This window comes from Micromys minutus (assembly GCF_963924665.1).
Source record: "Micromys minutus genome assembly, chromosome: 15".
Classification (NCBI taxonomy): domain Eukaryota; kingdom Metazoa; phylum Chordata; class Mammalia; order Rodentia; family Muridae; genus Micromys; species Micromys minutus.
Window position 1 is genome coordinate 17499145 of NC_137984.1, and position 21426 is coordinate 17520570.

At 35.1% G+C, this 21426-nt stretch overlaps 1 protein-coding gene across 1 annotated transcript in view; it reads left to right on the forward strand.

Moving 5' to 3' along the window:
• The window catches only part of LOC308430297 (solute carrier family 7 member 12-like), a gene marked incomplete at both ends in the record, with an annotated part of 38293 nt that extends 23860 nt beyond the window's left edge, over positions 1-14433 (forward strand). Inside the window, 3 exons of the mRNA XM_080929449.1 lie at positions 11843-11931; positions 13928-14052; positions 14400-14433. Coding sequence (XP_080785575.1) covers positions 11843-11931; positions 13928-14052; positions 14400-14433 — 248 coding nt within the window. The remainder of the gene's footprint in view (positions 1-11842; positions 11932-13927; positions 14053-14399) is intronic.
• Between the last annotated feature and the right edge of the window lie 6993 nt (positions 14434-21426).

Consider the following 21426-nt stretch of genomic DNA (forward strand, 5'->3'; position numbering starts at 1 on the left):
TCTGTGTCTCTTTCTTCTTTCGGTTTTCTTGCTTAGGGGTTTTCTTGCTTTTACTAGGATGTAGTTCCCCTCATTGTATTGGGTTTTCCAACTATAATTCATTGTAGTGCTGGGTTTGTGTTCAGATATTGTATAAATTTCGATTTGTCTTCAATTATCTTCATCTCTCCATCCATGGTAATTGATAGTTTTCCTGTGTATAGCAGCTTGGGCTGGCACTTGTGCTCTCTTAGGGTGTGCATGATATCTGTTTAGGCTCTTCTAGCTTTCATAGTCTCTGTTGAGAAATCGGGTGTGATTCTGATTGGTCTGCCCTTATATGTTACCTGATCTTTTTCCCTTACTGCTTTTAGTATTCTTTCTTTGCTTTGGGCACTGGGTGTTTTGACTATTATGTGTCCCGAGGAATTTCTTTTTTGATCCATCCTATTTGGAGTTCTGAAGGCTTCTTTTATGCTCATGGTCATCTCATTCTTAAGGGTAGGGAAGTATTCTACAATTTTGTTGAAGATATTTACTGTGCCTCTTAGTTGATATTCTTCAACCTCTTCTATTCCTATTGTCCTTAGGTTTAGTCTTTTCATTGTGTCCTGGATCTCCTGGATATTTTGGGTTAGGAGCTTTCAGTTTTTTGCATCTTCTCTGGCTGTTTTGTCTATGTTTACAATGTTGTCTTCTGCTCCCGAGATTCTCTCTTCCATCTCTTGTAGTCTATTGGAAACGCTTGCTTCTGTGACTCTTGATTTCTTTTTTAGGTGTCCTACCTCTAGGGTTATCTCTTTTATTGTTTTCTTTATTGTGTCAATTTCCATTTTAAATTCCCTCTTCCATTCCTTCATCTCTTTGGTTCTGTTTTCTTCTAGTTCTTTGAGTTCTTTGAGTGTTTTTCTTGTTTCTTCTTTAAAAGCTTCTGATTCTTTTTTCTTTTCCTTCCGTTCTTGTTTAAGTATCTCTATCAGCTTCTTGAGGTAAGATTTTAGGTCTGTGTCTTCTTTTTCTGGAGTGTTTGGAGTTCCGATGTTTGCTTTTATGGGAGAGCTGGGTTCTGGTGTTGCCAGGTTGTCTTGGTTTCCTTGGGATATACTCTTTCGCTTTCCTCTTGCCATCTTGTTGTCAGTGATATGTTCTTGCCTTTCCATTGTATCTGGTCTGTGTCTCTGGATCTCCACTGGTCCAGGTGTTGGATGGTCCGAGCCCTGTTTTTCGCCCCAAAGCCGCCGCATGGAAACAGAGGTCCCAGTGCTGGGTTCCTGGTCCCTAGATCAGACAGGGCAGGGGCATGCTTTCCGTGCACACTCGGCAGAGATCTCTCTGCTCACTGGCTGCCCAGATCCTCTACTCATCAGTCTTTAAACCTTTGGGAACTGCTGGTCCAGGTGGCAGATGGGCCGAGCCCTGTTCTGCACCCCAAAGCTGCCGGGTGGAAACAGAGGTCCCAATTCAGTGTTCCTGGTCTCTGGATCAGGCAGGGCAGGGGCGCACTTTCCGTGCACACTCGGCAGAGATCTCTCCTCCATGCCTCCCAGATCTCCTTCTCACCAGTCTTTAAACCTTTGGGAACTCTTGATATTTTTTTTAATCTACTTTTTGGGTATGTTTTATTGGTTTTGTTCTAAAGCTTTTAACTTAGCTGCTAAATTGGTAATTTGAGAGCATTCTCTTCCTTTTGAAATATAGCATACACTGCAAAAGTTTTCTTCACTGTGCACCATATATTTAGATATATTGTCCTTTCAATTTTGTTCTATTCTAAAAAGATTGGTCTACTTACTGATTTCCATTTTGACCCATTTATATTTTTCAATTCAACAGTAAATTGTTTCATTTCGATAAGTTTGTAAGCTTTCTATTGTTCCTGTTGTTAATGTTCAGGCTTAATCTACTGAGGACAAAGTATTCCAGCATTTAAAGATGAAATTATGTAGCACAAAAAAAGTATCATTACAAGTCGTTGAAGGAACTTTGACAGTTAAAAATTGTCTTTCTCTCCTTTTATTACAAGAATTCTAAATGTTTACTGCGTTGTTTCTCTAACAAACTTACATTTGTTTTGCAGGGGAGATAAAAGATCCTGCTAAAACAATTCCAAAGTCTGTGATTTCCTGTCTTTCCATCATAATTGTGTTGTATTTACTGGTTAATGTGTCTTACTTGGTCGCTCTGACACCAAAAGAAATTACGACATCAGGTATGATTTGTTATAAACAAAAGTGAAAGAATTACTTCTTTCTTCTATGAATGAAGTTGCATTGTCCAGCACATGGAAACTCTAGGCACTAGAATAACACTTTCAGAAAATACTTCATGTCCTCTGCTTATTCCATTATGCCACCTATAGACTATCAGCCTCATGTAAAAACCTGTGACCATATGCAGTACCATTTTTTCTAAGGTGGAAATTATTTGCATTCAAATGTCTTGTGAGACCATGTACAACACTATCTAACCTCGGAGAGTTTTAAATGCAGTTAAAAATCTGAAAATGCAATGGAAGGTCTTGATTCAATTTCTGATAGAAATTATTTCTCCAAATAATAAACTCTCAGTTATAGGTCAGAGGACCAACAAAACAAAGCACAATAAACAATACATTAGTTTTTCAAGTAAACAAAAGAAAATGCTAAGTATGAAAGCATTTTTAGTTGAACAAGTTTATTTTTAAAAACAAAGATAAATGTACAGATTTTAAAAGCATTTTTGCATAAAAGTATATGAATACATTTTTGTCAGAACTTGTTTTTATAGATTTGATAGCATGTATTAAATTCTTACTAATTACAATGAGCATAAAGTACATATAAAACAAGATGTAACCTGGAAATAGTCAAAGTTTTCTTAGGGTGTAAAGATTAAGCATAATGATTTTTCATCTTTTCTCATTTTAGCTTTTGTTTTTCTTGAACTTCATATAGTCTGTGAGTAGTTTCTGGGGTGTTCAGAGCTTTCTGGGGTTAGTATTCCATTATCAGTGACTATACATTATGTCTGGTTTTTGTGACTGGGTTAACTAACTCAGGATGACATTCTCTAGATGCATCCATTTTCTTAAGAATTTCATAATGTCATTGTTTCTGATAGCTAAGTAGTACTCCAATGTGTAAATATACCACAAATCTTGTGTCCATTCATCTACTGAAGGACATCTGGGTTCTTTCCAGCTTCTGCCTGTTATAAATAGGGCTGCTATGAACATTGTGGTGCATGTGTCTTTGTTGTATGTTATTGGTTCTCTGGGTTATATGCACAGAAGTAAAATAACTGGGTCTTCAGGTAGTACTATGTTCAATTTTCTGAGGAACCACCAGACTGATTTCCAGAGTGGTTGTACCAGTTTACAACCCCACCAAGATTGGAAAAGTGTTCCTCATTCTCCGTATCCTCTCCAGCATCTGCTGTCATCTGAGTTTTGGATCTTGGCCAATCTGACTGGTGTGAGGTGGAATCTCAGGGTTGTTTTGATTTGCATTCTCCTGATGGCTAATGATGTCCAGCAATTCCTTAGATGCTTCTCAGCCATTCGATATTCCTCGATTGAGAAATTTTTGTTTAGCTCTGTACCCAATTTTTTAATAGTTTGATTCTCTGGTGTCTAGATTTTTGAGTTCTTTGTATACCTTGGATATTAGGCCTCTATCATATGTGGAGTTGGTAATGATCATTTCCCACTCTGTTAGCTGCCATTTTGTTTCCTTGACATTAATCTTAGCCTTATAGAAACATTGCAATCTTATTAAGTCCCAATTGTCAATCTTTGACCTTAGAGCACAAGCCATTGGTGTTCTGTTCATAAAATATTCTCTTATGCCTATGTGTTCTAAGGTTTTCCCTATTCTCATCTAATAGTTTCAGTGTACCTGGTTAAATGTGGAGATCTTTGATCCACTTGCACTTGAGATTTGTAAAAGGAGATAAGAAAGGGTCTGTTTCCATTCTTCTTCATGCTTAGTGCCAGTTGGACCAAGACCATTTGTTGAAGAGGCTGTCCTTCTTCCATTGGATGTTTACAGCTCCTTTGTTAAAAAAAAAAATCAAGTGACGATATATGTGAGGGCTCTTTTCTTGATCTTCTATTCTATTCCATTTATTTACATACTTACATCTGTCCCAGTAGCATGCAGTTTTTAACACAATAACATTGAAATATAGCTTGAGGGCAGGGATGATGATACCAACAGATTTTTTTCTTGTTGTTGAGGATAGATCTTCCTATTCTAGGTCTTTAGTTTTTCCAGATGAAATTGCACATTGTTCTTTCCAACTCTATGAAGAATTGGATTGAAATTTTGACGGGGATTGCACTGAATCTGTAGATTGCTTTTGGTAAGATAGCCATTTTTACAATGTTGATTCTTCCAATCCATGAGCATGGGACATCTTTCCATTTTCTGAGATCTTCCTCGATTTCCTTCTTCAGATATTTGAAGTTCTTGTCATACAGGTTCTTCACTTGCTTAATTAGAGTCACACAAATGTATCTTATATTTTTTGTGACTATTGTAAAGGGTACATTTTCCCTAAATTCTTTCTCCCCGTGTTTGTCCTTTTAGTAAAGGAAAGCTACCTATTTATTTGAATTAATTTTATATCCAGTTACTTTACTTAACTTATTTATCAGCTGTAGAAGTTCTCTGATGAAATTTTTGTGGTCACTTAAATACATTGCAAACAGTGATGTTTTATTTCTTACTTTCCAATTTGTATCCCTTTGATTTCCTTTTGCTGTCTAATTGCTCCAGCCAGTACTTCCAGTACTATGTTGAATAGGTAGGGGGAGAGTGGGCAGCCTTGTCTACTCTCTGATTCAAGTGGGATTGTTTAAGTATCTCACCATTAAGTTTTATGTTGGCTATTGGTTTGCTGTATATTGCTTTTATTAAGTTTAGTTGTGGGCCTTGGATTCCTGTTCTTTCCAAGATGTTTAACATGAAGGGTTGTTGAATTTTGTCAAATGCTTTCTCAGCATCTAGGGAAATGAACATGTGGTTTTTTCTTTGAGTTTTTTTTATATAATGAATTATGTTGATAAATTTCTGAATATTAAACCATCCCTACATCCCAGGGATGAAGCCTACTTGATCATGGTGAATGATCATTTTGATGTGTTCTTGGATTCTGGTTGCAAGAATTTTGTTGAGTATTTTTGCATCAATGTTCATAAGCAAGATTGGTCTGAAGTTCTATTTCCTTGCATGGTCTTTGTGTAGTTTAGGAACGAGGGTTATTGTGACATCAAAAAATGAGTTAGGTAGTGTTCTATCTTATTCTATCTTGTGAAATAGTTTGGAGAGTATTGGTATTATGTCAGCAATAAATGTCCTATAAAACTCTGCACTGAACACATCTGGACCTGGGCTTTTTTGGCTGGGAGGTTTTGATGACTGCTTCTATTTCTTTAGGTGTTATGGGATTATTTAGAGGGTTTAAATTTAGGATCTTGTGTCTGACTAAGAATTCATCCATTTCCTCCAGATTTTCCAGCTTTGTTGAGTATAGGCTTTTGTAGTAGGATCTGATGATTTCTTGAATTTCCTCAGTTTTAGGTTTTATTTCTCCACTTTCTGACTTTGTTAATGTTGATACTCTTTGCCTTAGTTAGTAAGTCTAAGGGTTTATCAATCTTGTGAATTTTCTCAAAGAACCAGATCTTGGTTTTATTGATTCTTTGAATGGTTCTTTTTGTTTCTATTTGGTCAATTTCTGTTCTGGTTTTGATTATTTTGTGCTGTCAACTCCTCTTTGTTGTATCTGCTTCCTTTGGTTCTAGAGCTTTCAACTGTGCTGTCAAGTTACTGATGTATGCTTTCTCCAGTTACTTTTTGCAAGCACTCAGAGCTATGAGTTTTTATTTCAGTGCTGCTTTCATTGTATTCCATAGATTTGGGTATGTTGTGTTTTCATTTTCATTAAATTCTAGAAAATCCTAAATTTCTTTATTTCTTCTTTGACCATGCTATCATTTAATAGAGAATTGTTTAGTTTCCATATATATATTGGCTTTGTGTTGTCTTTGTTCTTATTAAAGAACAGCCTTAGACCATGGTGATCTGATAGCATCCATGGGAGAATTTCAATCTTCCTATATCTATTGAGGCTCGTTTTGTGACTGAATATATGGTCAATTTTGGAGAAGGTTCCATGAGGTACTAAGAAGAAGGTGTATTCTTTTGATTTAGGAATAAATGTTCTGCAATGTCTATTAATTCCAATTGTTTAATAACTTCTGCTAGTTTCACTGTGTCCTTGTTCAGTTTCTGTTTCCATGATCTGTCCATTGAAAAGAGTGGGATGTTGAGGTCTCCTAATATTATTGTGTGGGGTACAATGTATCTTTTAAGCTTTAATAGGTTTTCTTTTATAAATATGGGTGCTCCTGTATTTGGAAAATATATGTTAAAGATTGAGAGTTCCTCCTTACAAATTTTCCCTGTAATGAGTAAAAAGTGTCCTTTCTTATCTTTTTTGACAACTTCTGGTTGAATATCTACTTTATTCTATATTAGAATGGCTACTTCAGCTTGTTTCTTGGGGCCATTTGCTTGGAAGGTGTTTTTCCAACCTTTTACTCTGAGATAGTGTTTGCCTTTGTCTCTGAGATGAGTTTCCTGTATGCAGCAAAATGCTGGATTCTGTTTATATATACAGTCTGATAGCCTATGTTCTTTTATTTGGGAATTGAGTACATTTATATTAATAGATATTAAGGAATAGTGGTTGCTGTTTAAGGCTATTTTTGCTTTTACAGATAAAATTGTGCCTGTGTTATTCTTTTAGTTTGCTTTCTTAGGTATTTTCTTGTTTTTACTAGGATGTAGTTTCCTTCCTTGCATTGGGTTTTCCAGCTATAATTCATTATAGTGCTGGGTTTGTGGTCAGATATTGTGTAATTTTAGTTTTTTCTTTGAATGTCTCGGTCTCTCCATCTATGGTGATTGAGAGTTTTGCTGGGTATAGCAGCTTGGGCTGACACTGGTGTTCTCTTGTGGTCTGCATGATGTCTGTCCAGGATCTTGTAGCTTTCATAGTCTCTGTTGAGAAGTCAGGTGTAATTCTGATTGGTCTGCCATTATATGTTACATGACCTTTTCCCTTACTGCTTTTAGTATTCTTTCTTTGCTTTGGGCACTTGACATTTTGACAATTTTGTGTCAGGAGTAATTTTTTTTCTGGTCCACTCTATTTGGAGTTTTGTAGGCTTCTTTTATGCTCATGATCATCTCATTATTAAAAATAGAGACATTTTCTTCTACAATTTTATTCCTATTATCCTTAGGTTTGGTCTTCTTATTGTGTCCTGGAACTCCTGAAAATTTTGGGTTAGGAGCTTTTTGGCTTTTGTATCTTCTCTGACTGTTTTGCCTATGTTTTTAATGTTACCTACGGCCTCCTATATTCTTTTTTCAATCTCTTGTAGTCTGTTGGAGATATTTGCGTCCGATGATTGCTGATTTCTTTTGTTTGTTTTCTACCTCAGTGTTGTTTCATTTTTTTGGGTGTGTTTTCTTTATTGATTCCATTTCCATTTTCACTGCCTTATTAAATTCCTTCATCACTTTGGTTCTGTTTTCTTCTAGTTCTTTGATTTCTTTGAGTGTTTTTCGTGTTTCCTCTTTAAATGCATCTATTTCCTTATGCTTTTCCTTTCATTCTTGTTTATCAAATAGGTTTTAAAAAACATTATTCTAGCACAAAAATATAACTAAGCTGTTCAGTTTTAACTAGAATTTTACTGCCATGTACATAATTTGAAATAATTTAGCACTCTATTGTACATTTTACAACATAACTACTTATATTCCTTATGTCAAACATTTAAATTTGTGAAGACTATAATTTTTTAATTGAAAAACTTTATTGTTAAAAAACAAAGATAAATGTACATATTTTAAGCATTTTTGCATAAAAGTAAACGAATTTATTTTTGCCATTGCTTGGCTTTTTTAAAAAAAAATATGGTTTGATAGTGTGCATTAAGACCTTATTAGTTACAATGAGCATAAAGTACATGTAAACAAAATGTAACCTGGAATTAGTCAAGGTTTTCTTGGTGTGTAAGGGATAAACATAATGTTTTTTTTTTTCTTTTCTTTTCTTTTCTTTTATTGAAGAACTTTATTTTAAAAAACAAAGATAAATGTACAATTTTTTAAATATTTTTGCATAAAAGTATACGAATACATTTTTGTCATTGCTTGGATTTTATTAATAAGGTTTAATAGTGTGCATTAAGTTCTTACTAGTTATAATGAGCATAAAGTACATGTAAAACAGGATGTAACCTGGAATGATTCAAAGTTTTCTTGGTGTGCAAAGAGTAAACATACTGGTTTTTTTATTTTCCTTTTATTTATTTTTTTCCTTTTCTAGAATTTCACACATTCTGTGAGTTGTTTCTTCAGTGTTCAGAGCTTTCTGGTGTTAGTATCCAATTATCAGTGACTGCATATTATGTCTGTTCTTTTGTGACTGGATTATATTCTCTATATGCATCATTTTCTTAAGAATTTCATAAGATCATTTTCTGATAACTAAGTAGTACTCCATTGAGTACATGGAACACAATTTTTGTATCCATTCATCTACTGAAGGATATCTGGGTTCTTTCCAGATATTGACCATAATAAATAAAGCTGCTATGAACATTGTGGTACATGTATCTTTGTTGTATGTTGGAGCATCTCTGGGGTAAATGCCGAGAAGTGGAATAACTGGGTCTTCAGGTAGTACTATGTCCAATTTTCTGAGGAATTGCCATATTGATTTGCAGAGTGATTGTACCAGTTTACAACCCCACCAACAGTGGAGAAGTATTTTTCTTTCTATACATCCTCGCCAGCATCTGCTGTCATCTGAATTTTCATCATGGCCAATCTGACTGGTGTGAGGTAGAATCTCAGGGTTGTTTTGATTTGCTTTTCCCTGATGACTAATGATGTCAAGCATGTCCTTAGATGCTTCTCGGCCATTCGATATTCCTCAATTGAGAAATTTTTGTTTAGCTCTCTACTCCATTTTTAATAGGAATGTTTGATTCTCTGGTGTCTAGCTTCTTGAATTCTTTGTATTTCTTGGATATTAGGCCTCTATCAGATGTGGGGTTGGTAAAGATCTTTTCCCATTCTGTTGGCTGCCGTTTTATTTTCTTGACAACGACCTTAGCCTTACAAAGCAAATATTGCTCATTTGCTATCAAGCACGATGACCTGGATTCAGTACCTAGAATCCACATTGTAGAACAGATTTGACTAAAAATCAAAACAACCCTGAGATTCAACCTCACACCAGTCAGATTGGCCAAGATCCAAAACTCAGATGACAGCAGATGCTGGTGAGGTTGCAGAGAAAGAGGAACACTTCTCCACTGTTAGTGGGGTTGTAAACTAATACAATCACTCTAGAAATAACTCTGGCGATTCCTCAGAAAATTGGACATAGTACTACCTGAAGATCCAGCTATTCCACTTCTGGGCATATACCCCAGAGACACTCAAATATACAACAAAGATACATGCACCACAATGTTCATTGCAGCTCTATTTATAATAGCCAGAAGCTGGAAAGAACCCAGATGTCTTTCAGTAGATGAATGGATACAAAAATTGTGGTACATTTACACAATGGAGTACTACTCAGCCATCAGACACAATGACTTAATCAAATTCTTAAGAAAATGGTTGCATCTAGAGAATATCATCCTGAGTGAGATAACCCAGTCACAAAAGAACAGACATAATATGCAGCCACTGATAGTGGGATGCTAACCCCAGAGGCTCGGACTGCCCCAGAAACAACTCACAGACTGTGTGAAGTTCAAGAAAAAAAGAAAACAAAATGAAACAAAAAAAAAAAAGTCATGCTCAATCCTTACACACCAAGAAAACGTTGACTAATTCCAGGTTACATTCTGTTTTACATGTATTTTTTGCTCATTGTAACTAGTAAGACTTTAATGCAGAGTATCAAACCTTAAAAAGAAAAGGAAAAAAAGCCAAGCACTGACACAATTGTATTTGTATACATTTATGCAAAAATGTTTAAATTTTTTTCTTTTATCTTTGTTTTTTTTAAATAAAGTTAAAAAAAAAAAGCAAGCATCCTATATAGGATCCTGCAGAGCTCACATCTACCTAAAGAGTAACAACCTCTGAACCCCCAAAGGTCATATCATGGTGAGCTCAATGTTCTTAACAATTAAATTATTATTCAAAAGTCCCAGATAAAAGTCTTTTCTTACTGAAACTCATAGTTGTGCACCTTTGTAAAATAAAAATTAAAAAAAGAAATAAAGAAAGAAGAGAGTTGACAATTTATTGTATGATTTCTACAGTCACACTTTGGTACATGCATTCCACCTGATACACACCTAAAACATTCAAAGTAAATAAATAAATATTTTAAAAACATAATCTTGATATCTATTGAAGAACCTTTCCATTTTTTATTTATTTGACAGAGGTTTTCAAGCCTTTTTCACATATATATTTCATTCCACAATTCTTTCAGATATTTTCTACCACAAGTCAACCGTGTTTATAGTTCACATGCTTGCATATTAACAATTTAAGATTAAGGCCAGATAAGTACTTCTGATCACTATCAGGTTAGTCACATTTGTAGATTCTATCAACCTGTAAAGCATCTGTCTTAGAGATGCACATTGACTTTGGTTCCAACTTGGAAATTTTTTTTGCTTGTGAAAAAAGAAATTCCAAAATTATATTCTAAGTATAAAGTGTGAATTAATGCCAGTATTTATGTTGGAGATATGAAGAGAGAATGGACTCATGGGTAACTGTGCCACTATGCAAAGGAGAATGAAACAAAACGCAAGTTATTTTATATTCTAATACATGGCACAAATGATTTTACAGGGTAGTTGTTGGACACTATTGTTTGGCTACAAAATGTTTCTCTTAGGCATGTGAAGTTGAGTGCTTGGTCTCCAGCTTAGAGATTCTGTGGAAAATCTATAAGTGAAGTCTTATTGGAGAAAGTAGGCAATAAGAAAGTATCCCTGAGGAATTTAAATCTGCCCACATAGCCTGTATATTCTCTATTTCCTGACTGCAGACTCAATATGGCCGATGGCTATATGTTTCTGTAGCAATGCTGTCCCCCAAAATGATATATATATTCTTCTTTCCAGCTCTAAGCCATGTTGAGCACATCTATAGACAGTGTCTTCTTGTCAGGAAACCCAAAGAAGAAAATCATTAAATCTTACAACAATTATTATTTGTAGATTGCAGCATAAACTGGAAAGGTTCCTGAGCTAGCATGTCTTGTCTTGCCTCTCCTCTAGTAAATTAGCTGATACCATCAGACCTCCATTATGCAGTGCACCCATCTGCAGAGCAAGAATAATTCTACAAGTTGTCATGAAGTTGGCTTAAAATGGGAAAAGAGCAATTTCTAATTTATCTTTAAGGAAAATACTGTAAGGTCAAATTATATTCACAAAGTAAGTGAAGCGATCCCCTGTTTTGTAAGGAGGCATGAAGTTGCATTGTTCAGAGAAGAAGAAATAAAGGAAAGTGGCTTTTATTCTTTACTTTCTGTTTAATTTTTGCAGATTCTGTTGCTATCACGTGGGTAAACAGAGTATACCCTTCCATGAAATGGGTTATTTCTTTGGGTATCTCCCTCTCATCCTTGAGCACCACAGCCTGTGTCATAATTTCAGCGTCAAGAATTTTCTACTCTGGAAGCCAAGAAGGACAGATGCCAGTCATCTTCTCAATGCTCAATGACCATCATAGTCCTGTTGTATCTGTCACTCAAGTTGTCATTTTATCTACAGTTTCAATAATGAATTCAAACTTAACTTCTTTGATAAAATATTTAGGAATAATAGCCATTTTCACTGACTTGCTGTGTATGATAGGTTTACTTAAAATGAGGTACCAGATGCCAGATCTTCCTAGACCATTTAAGGTAAATCAAAATGCTATCATTATATTTCTACCTACATTATTGAACACTATTGAATTAGTAGAAATGTTGTTTCACATATGTATATGCTTCTAACCAATTATAAGCTTAATGTATAACAAATCTGATATCATCTCTGTTTCCCAAATTTGTATTATGGGTCATTTGGGGGGATTAATGTATAAAAGCTAAAAATTATCTGTAACAGAAATATATATACACACACATATATATACATATATACACACATACACACATATATATATATATATACACATACATATATATATAATTATTATCATGTTTTAGAAACTAACCAGTGTTTTTACTTGTGAAATAAAGTATTAAAATTGTTCAAGGAGGACTCTGATAACCATTTCACATAAACTATATAGGCTTATTTTTTCTCATGTCCTCAGAAAAATATCAAATTTCTCTAAAATCCTAATAATATTATCAACTTCGGTGATTCTAGAAACATTTTAAAATTTAATTTAACTATCAAAATAAAAGCATTAATGTAGGCTTGTGAAACAGCTTTTAATGCATTTCTTGTTGGCACTAAGGTTTGTATCCAATGATACACTAAACCACTGTATTATAAGTTCTCTTTCCACCAGGAAGAGGTACCATGAAGCCCAGGCACAGACATTTGTGAGGAGAACATAAGCAACATTTATTACATACATGGGTACACATATGCGAGATGAAATATATAAGCCATAAAATGCAGGATAAATAATATGTTATTTTAAATGATGATACTAAAAACTGAGTGGAACATGAGAAGAAAACATATGCAGATACAGATCTACAAGCTGCCATAAATTCTTTTAAACGATTTTTTTCTATTTTCAAGATAATTGTAGGTCTCAAGTATATCACCCAATCCTAAAGAAAGAGCCAGACTTTGGTTTGTTTGGTTGGTTCGTTTTGTTTATTTTATGTCATGGCATATTTATTTGCTGCTGTGAAGAATAATTTTCTCATAGTGAATCAATTGAAGACTTATTTCATTTTCTTATCTCAACAGTAAAAATATGCATACCTCTCCAGAACAAACTCTTTGCTTGTTCCTTGTAATGGTTGCTTTCAAGATTAACAGAAAACTTCTAAACTAAATTTATTCTTTTCTATACTTTCCTTAATTTCCCTCATTTATTTTCATTTGCTCATTTGTTTTATTTACTTATTTTATCTGTTTGTAATGACAGCCAAATGTTCTATGAGATCCCATAGTCTTTGCTTTTGCCTCATCCATAGAATAAATGCAGTAAAGATAACCCATTCCAGATACTGCATTATGTGAAAATAATTTGAATAATAAACTAGAATCAGATGCTTCTTGGTGATCATTATTATATGCACTGAGTATTTTTATTAAAATCAGAGTGACAGATTCATTAAGTAGTTCAATATTATGCACTAGTACAGTAAAAATTAGTTTCCATAAAAGAAACTTACTTTATCAAACCAAAAGACAGTAGGAAAAAAGTCAGAATCATTTAGTTAATATTTCAGGAGTGAATAACAAAGATAACACACTTAATTATGAACTCATTTTTTAATTTGTAGGGTTTCTAATAAAGATACTCTGATTTAGATTGCATTAGGAATGAATACTCAGTTATGACATAGCTGAGTCTCTTTATTCCTCAAGTCAGGAAAAATCAGCAACTATTGAACTAAACATTTATTAGTTCGATATTGGTTAATATAAATGATGTGTTTTCATGTGTACTTCACTCTTTTCATGAAAAAAAACATTGACTTCAATGAGTTAATTGGAAACCCTGTGACTAGTGAATAAATCCATGAATCGCTAGGTTTAATTCTATGCTTTTACAACTTGTCAGTTGCCAAGTAAATATAGTTAGAAGGTAATACTGAGACTGTATCTATTCTCAACCTTTGATTCTGGGATATAGGTAATATTATATGGCTGTCAAAAAATAGAAAACAACATCACCACTAATCTTAAGTTTCTTTTTACTTTCAGGTGTGCTTGCCATTTGTATTTGGATCCTTAGCTATGTCTTCATTTCTTATTTTGACACCATTGATCCAGTCTCCTAATATCGAGCATATCTATCAAGTTATCTTTCTTGCCAGTGGATTTCTGATGTACAGGCTTCAAGTTTACCTTAATCAACATTCTGATAATTTTAAAACAATAACATGTTATTTTCAGTTGCTATTTAATGTTTCACCATCTGACAAACAAGACAAAGACATTTTTTTCTGAATAAAATTAGCATACTAAATATTTACTTTATAAAATATAATATTGTTAATGAAATTTTTATTTTAAAAAAATACATATTCTCTTAAACACAAAATCTCCATATATTGCACAGCACAAAACAGTGTAGTCCCAATATAACTTCTGAGCACAAAGGCTCCCAAAATAAAAGTAAAGGATAAGGAAGTGTGAAAATTTATTTTTTAACACAATACAATTCTATAAATAGGTATATTGATTATAAAGCTATTAGCACTTTTTAGTAGTTAAGGAGCTAAGAACTATTATGAGACATAGTTTCTTATAATAGTATTTTAATTATTTCTTTAGCTTAAAAAATTCCATCACTTTTTTCATTGTCATCTTATATATCATTATTACATGGAATTTCCTGTACTAACATTAGACCACATAGTTCTCTGATGTTTCCCTTTTATTACATTAGAGATATTTTGGTATCTTACTATTCTCAGTATCCATCTGTGGTCCACTTTCAAATGTTTCAATTATATTCTTACTACTTACCTGGACATGTTGAGTTCTTGGTACTAGCAATTATACAAATGATGTTGAATTTTGACACAAACACACAAAATAATCTGATCATCTCCTTTGATCTTTTTCCTAGTTTTATATATTTTATAATAATGATGCATCAATATTGTATTTTGATATATTAAATATTCATGACATAAAATTTCATAGTGATTAAGAGTGCTAACTGCTTTTCCAGAGGTTCTCCGTTCAATTTCCAGCAGCCGCACAGTAGCTCACATCAAATTTTAATGAGATCCTATGCCCTCTTCTGGTGTTTAAAAAGAGAGACAGTGTATTCATGCATATAAAATAAATTCACATATATAAAATAAAAAACTTTAATTTATTTTCTCCATTTTGAAACCATGAAATCCCCACTAAATCCTCTACACAAAAGTCAAACACAATGTGTATATGCAAGTGAGATATTGCTCATTCAGGATACAGCTTCTGGAGAGTGGCTGACCTTCCAGTAAATGCCAAACATTAAAAAAATATATGGACTGAAAAACAGTGAGAAGGGAGTGATGTATCTGGAAGGAGTCAGAAGGACTAGGTAAAGACAGTGTAATCAAAATACATTGTTTAAATTTTCTAAGGACAAATAAAATGTGAAAATAGCAAATGTACAAACATAATAGTTTTCTATTTAATAATAATCATCTGCTAAAGAACAAATAATAAATCATTTTTTCTTCCTTTGGCTTTCACTTTCTCTTTTGTTGAAAATAGATTCTGCCTCATACACTTCATCCTGATTACACTTACCCCTTCCTTCTAGTTCTCCTATACCTCTACCTTCCATTTCATCTAGATCCCTTTCTGTCTCTCATTGGAAAAGAACAGGCATTTAAGATATAAAATACTCAAAATAATCTGAAACCCAAGTATTTAGAAGTAAAACACACAAGGTTGATAAAGGACCTGCACAATGAAAATTATGGGTCAAACAAGATTTAAAAATGAGTCATATCAAGACAAAAAGAATTATCATGTTTATAGATTGTCAAAATGGTCATATTACCAACTCAAAAGTCAACTCATATAACTCAATTCAAACTAAATATCCAAACAAATTATTACTAGCATTCTTTGCAAACCTAGAAAATACAATCATAGCATGTCTGTAAAATTTTTATTGGATATTCTCTGTATTTATATTTCAAATGTTATTCCCTTCCCCCTACTATTCTCCTCCTCCTACACTTGCTACCATGAAGGTATTCCTTCTCTCAAACACCCTTTCCCACCTCAGCCCCTCAGCAGTCCCCTACACTGTGAAGATGAACATTCACTGGACTCTTACCTTTGATGCCAGATGATGCAATCCTCGGCTACATATGCAACTGAAGCCATGGGTATCTCCATGTATGCTCAGTGGTTGGTATTTTAGTCCATGAAAATTGTGAAGGGTTTGGTCAGTTGATAATGTCCTTCTCATGAGGTTGCAAACCCTTTCACCTCAAGACTTTTCTCTAGCTCTTTCATTGAGCTTCATAGTGTCTGTGAATTGTTTCTTGGATATTCAATGCTTTGGGGGGCTAGTATCCTCTTACCAGTGAATGCATATCATGTGTGTTCTTTTGTGACTGAGCTACCTCACTCACTATGATAGCATCTAGTTCCATCAATTTCCCTAGAGATTTCAGAAAGTCGTTGTTTCTAATAGCTGAGTAGTACTCCATTGTGTAAATGTACCACATTTTCTATATCTATTCTTCTGTTGAAGGACATCTGGGTTCTTTACAGCTTCTGGGTATTATAAATAAGGCTACTATGAACATGATTGTGCATGTTTCCTTGTTATATTTTGGAGCTTCTTTTGGGTATATGCCCATGAGTGGTATAGCTGTGTCCTCAAGAAGTACTATGTCCAATTTTCTGAGGAACAACCAGAATGGTTACCAGAGTGGTTGTACTGGCTTGCAATACCACCAAAAATTGGAGGAGTGTTCTTGCCAGCATCTGAATGTTTGATCTTAGTCATTCTGACCAGTGTGAGGAAGAATGCAAATCGATACATTCTTATCTCCTTGTACAAAGTTCAATTGTGAGTGGATTAAAGACCTCCACATAAAACCAGGTACACTGAAACTATTAGAACAGAAAGTGGAGAAGAGATTAGAACACATAGGCATAAGGGAAATTTTTTTGAACAGAACACCAATGGCTTATGCTCTAAGATTAAGAATTGACAAATGGCACCTCATAAAGTTGCAGTTTCTGTAAAGCTAAGGACACTGTCAAGAAGACAAAATTGTGGCCAACAGATTGGAAAAGGATCTTTTCCAATCCTACACTACATGTGATAGAGGGCTCGTATTCAATATACACAAAGAACTCAGGAAGTTAGACTCCAGAGAATCAAATAATCACATTAAAAATGGGGTACAGAGCTAAACAAAGGATTCTCAACTGCGTAATAGCAAATGTCTGAGAAGCACCTAAAGATGTGCTCAACATCCATACTCATCAGGGAAATACAAATCAAAATAACCCTGAGATTTCACTTTACACCAGTCAGAATGTTTGTGGAAGAAAGGCTCAGAGAACATCATAAAAGAAAAAGAAAAAAGTAAGAGCAGAGATTGAGCAGGATTGTTTCAAAACAATTTTTTCTGGACACCACATGGCCATTTCTCTCTTTGGCTTTCACCTCAGCAGCTGTGGTTATCTGCATAAAATCAAGAAGCTAGAATTCTCACATGGAAGGACATATAAGATTCCACTCCTATTTGAAAACCTATGGCTGTTGATGGCTGATGAGAAAAGAGATAACATATTCTCAGAAGGGTGACCCTTTGAAAGACTGACAAGGCTCCAGTGGATGTCCCATACATGTATACATATTGGCAGTAAGCAGTGGTTGGATTTTATTTAGAGAAAGAGAAATTTCATAAAAATAGTTACATGGTCTGCACAAAGACATCAAAAAAGTAAAAATCAATATTTGAAAAAGGAAGTTTAATCCCTTTAGCCATTAGGAAAATGCTAATCAATTTTATATAATATTCTTTCCTGCCTGAAATAAATAAATATGAAAATTTGATATTGATAAAGATATTGATAATAAATAACTCTGATAGATCATTGGTTGGATTACAAATGAGTACATCCATTATGAAAAGCATAATAAAGACACCTAAAAAATATCTAGGACTGCCACAATATCCATATATATTCCAATCCTGAGTATATGTCAGAAAAGCAAGTCATCATACAATGAAGCACAAGGTCCAGTATCTAAATTTTAAAAAGCCTGTTCCTATTAAATTATCATTCATTATTAGATTTGTAGATCTATAAATGACCTCAGACCAATAATAATATCAAAAACGTACATACATGCCATTTTATTGTATCAATATCCAAAACAGCCAACATATAAAACCAGTTAATTTTCTTCCTAAGGGAAGTTTTAAAAAACTATATTTATTCAACCACAAAATGAACAAACATCTATTTAATAAAAAGTGATGAACTTGGAGGACATGTTAAGTGAAAAAAACAAGAATTTCATGTATTCTTAATGATGAACATTCATAATACAAAATGTGTAGGGATAAAGCTGGAGTAGTGATTGAGGGAATAGCCAACCAATGACTGGTCCAACTTGAGAACCACACAATGAAAGAAACCTCTGACACCATTATTGATAATCTGCTATACTTCCAGACAAAAGTTTAGCATAACTGAGAATCTTCATATAGTAGCTGATGGAAACAGACCCAAAGACCCACAGCCTCAAAGAATCTTGAAAGAAAGAAGAAAGAGTCAATGACACCAGAAGAATGCCTAGAGAGTCAATTATTCTGGGCCTGTGTGGGTTCTCTGATACTGAACCACCAATCAAAGAGCATACATGGACTGGTACTAGGCCCCCTATAAATATGTAGGTACCCTAAGTATTGGAGTAGGGAATATCTTTGACTTGAACTCTGTTGCCCACCTTTGGATCCTTTTCTCCGAACTATACATAGTTGGTGAGCATGTCTTTAGTCCCAATGGGGCTTGATGCCCCGGGGCAAGTTGGTGCCTGGAGGATAAAGGGTATTCCCTCTCTCTGGGAAGAAAAGGGGGGAGAGTGAGAAAAACTAATAAGAGGGTGGGACTAAGAGGAGAGGGGTACGAAAGCTCCAATCAGGATGTAAAGGGAATAAATAAATTAATGAATGAAAAAATTAAAAGTCAAAAATATTTAAATAATCTTAGTGATAACATAAGAAATATTACAAGGAAAGGCGGCTCATACAGGCTGAGCTACTGTGACCTGGAACAGATCTTAGGAACTTCTGTTCCCACCCGGAGACGACTTCAGGACGCAGAGCAGAGCCTGGCCCAACCACCAGCCGGAAAGGCAGCTCATACAGGCTGAGCAACTGGTGAGTGGGAGACCTAGGCTGCGGGGGAGCAGAGGGATCTCTGCGAAGTGCACACGGAAAGGGCACCCCCTGCCCTGACCTGCCCTGTCCTCCCCGATCCAGTGACCGGGAACAGATCTTAGGAACTTCTGTTCCCACCCGGAGACGACTTCAGGACACAGAGCAGGGCCTGGCCCAACAGCCAGCCGGAAAGGTGGCTCGGAGAGGCTGAGCATCTGTGACCAGGAACAAATCTTAGGAACGTCTGTTCCCACCCGGGGGCGACTTCAGGACGCAGAGCAGAGCCTGTCCCAGCTGCCACCCGGAACCTGGGCTGCTGGGGAGTAGAGAGATCTCTGAGGAGTGCACACGGAAAGTGTACCAGGGACACAGACCAGATACAAGGGAAAGGCAAGAACATATCACTGACAACAAAATAGCAAGAGGAAAGAGAAAGAGTATATCCCAAGGAAACCAAGACAATCTAGCAACACCAGAACCCAGCTCTCCCATAGTAGCAAACATAGGAATTCTAAACACTCCAGAGAAAGAAGACACAGACCTGAAAACATGCCTCAAGACGCTGATAGAGTTACTTAAACAAGAAAGGGAGGAAAAGCAAAAAGATTCAGAAGCTTTTAAAGAAGAAACAAGAAAAACACTCAAAGAACTCAAGAAACGAGACGAAAACAGAACCAAAGAAATAAAAGAATGGAAGAGGGAAATTAAAACAGAAATTGACACAATAAAGAAAGCGCTAAAAGAGATAACCCTAGAGTCAGAACACCAAAAAAAGAAATCAGGAGTCACAGAAGCAAGCATTTCTAACAGATTACAAGAGATCGAGGAGAGAATCTCGGGGGCAGAAGACAACATTGCAAACATAGACAAAACAGCCAGAGAAGATGCAAAAAACAAAAAGCTCCTAACCCAAAATGTCCAGGAAATACAAGGAACAATGAGAAGACCGAACCTAAGGATAATAGGAATAGAAGAGGGAGAAGAGTATCAACTAAGAGGCACAGTAAATATCTTCAACAAAATCATAGAAGAAAACTTCCCTACCCTCAAGAATGAGATGACCACGAGCATAAAAGAAGCCTTCAGAACTCCAAATAGGTTGGACCAGAAAAGAAATATCTCCCGACACATAATAGTAAAAACATCAAGTGCCCAAAGTAAAGAAAGAATACTAAAAGCAGTAAGGGAAAAAGGTCAGGTAACATATAAAGGCAGACCAATCAGACTCACACCAAATTTCTCAACAGAGACTATGAAAGCTAGAAGAGCCTGGACAGACATCATGCACTCCTTAAGAGAGCACAAGTGCCAGCCCAAGCTGCTATACCCAGCAAAACTATCAATCACCATCGATGGAGAGACAAAGATATTTCAAGACAAATCAAAATTCACACAATATCTGACCACAAACCCAGCACTACAACGAATTATAGGTGGAAAACCCAATACAAGGAGGGAAAATACAGCCTAGTAAAAACAAGAAAACTCCTAAACAAGAAAACTAAAGAAAAAAACACAGACACAACTCAACCCAAAAAAGCAAAAATGGCAGGAAACAGAAACAATTATTCCTTGATATCTATTAATATAAATGGTCTCAACTCCCCAATAAAGAGACATAGACTATCAGACTGGATACATAAACAAAATCCAGCCTTTTGCTGCATACAGGAAACTCATCTCAGAGACAAAGACAGACACTATCTCAGAGTTAAAGGGTGGGAAAAAAACTTCCAAGCAAACAGCTCCAAGAAGCAAGCTGGAGTGGCTATTCTAATATCGAATAAAGTAAATTTCCAACCAAAAGTTATCAAAAAAGATAAAGAAGTACACTTTTAACTCATTACCGGGGAAATCTGTCAGGAGGAACTCTCAATCCTTAACATATATGCTCCAAATAAAAAATCACCCACATTCATAAAAGAAACTCTACTAAAGCTCAAAATATACATTTCACCCCACACAATAATAGTAGGAGACTTTAACACCCCACTCTCACCAATGGACAGATCAGGGAAACAGAAACTGAACAAGGACACTGCAAAACTAGCAGAGACTTTGAACCAACTAGAATTAATAGATATATACAGAACATACTATCCTAAAGTAAAAGAATACACCTTCTTCTCACCACCCCATGGCACCTTCTCGAAAATTGACCACATAATTGGACACAGAACGAGCCTTCATCGATATAAGAAGAATGAAATACTCTCATGCATCCTCTCAGATCACCATGGTCTACGGCTGGTCTTTAACAACAACAAAGACAACAAAATGGCCACATACACATGGAAACTAAACAACACTCTGTTAAAGGATAGCAGGGTCCAAGAA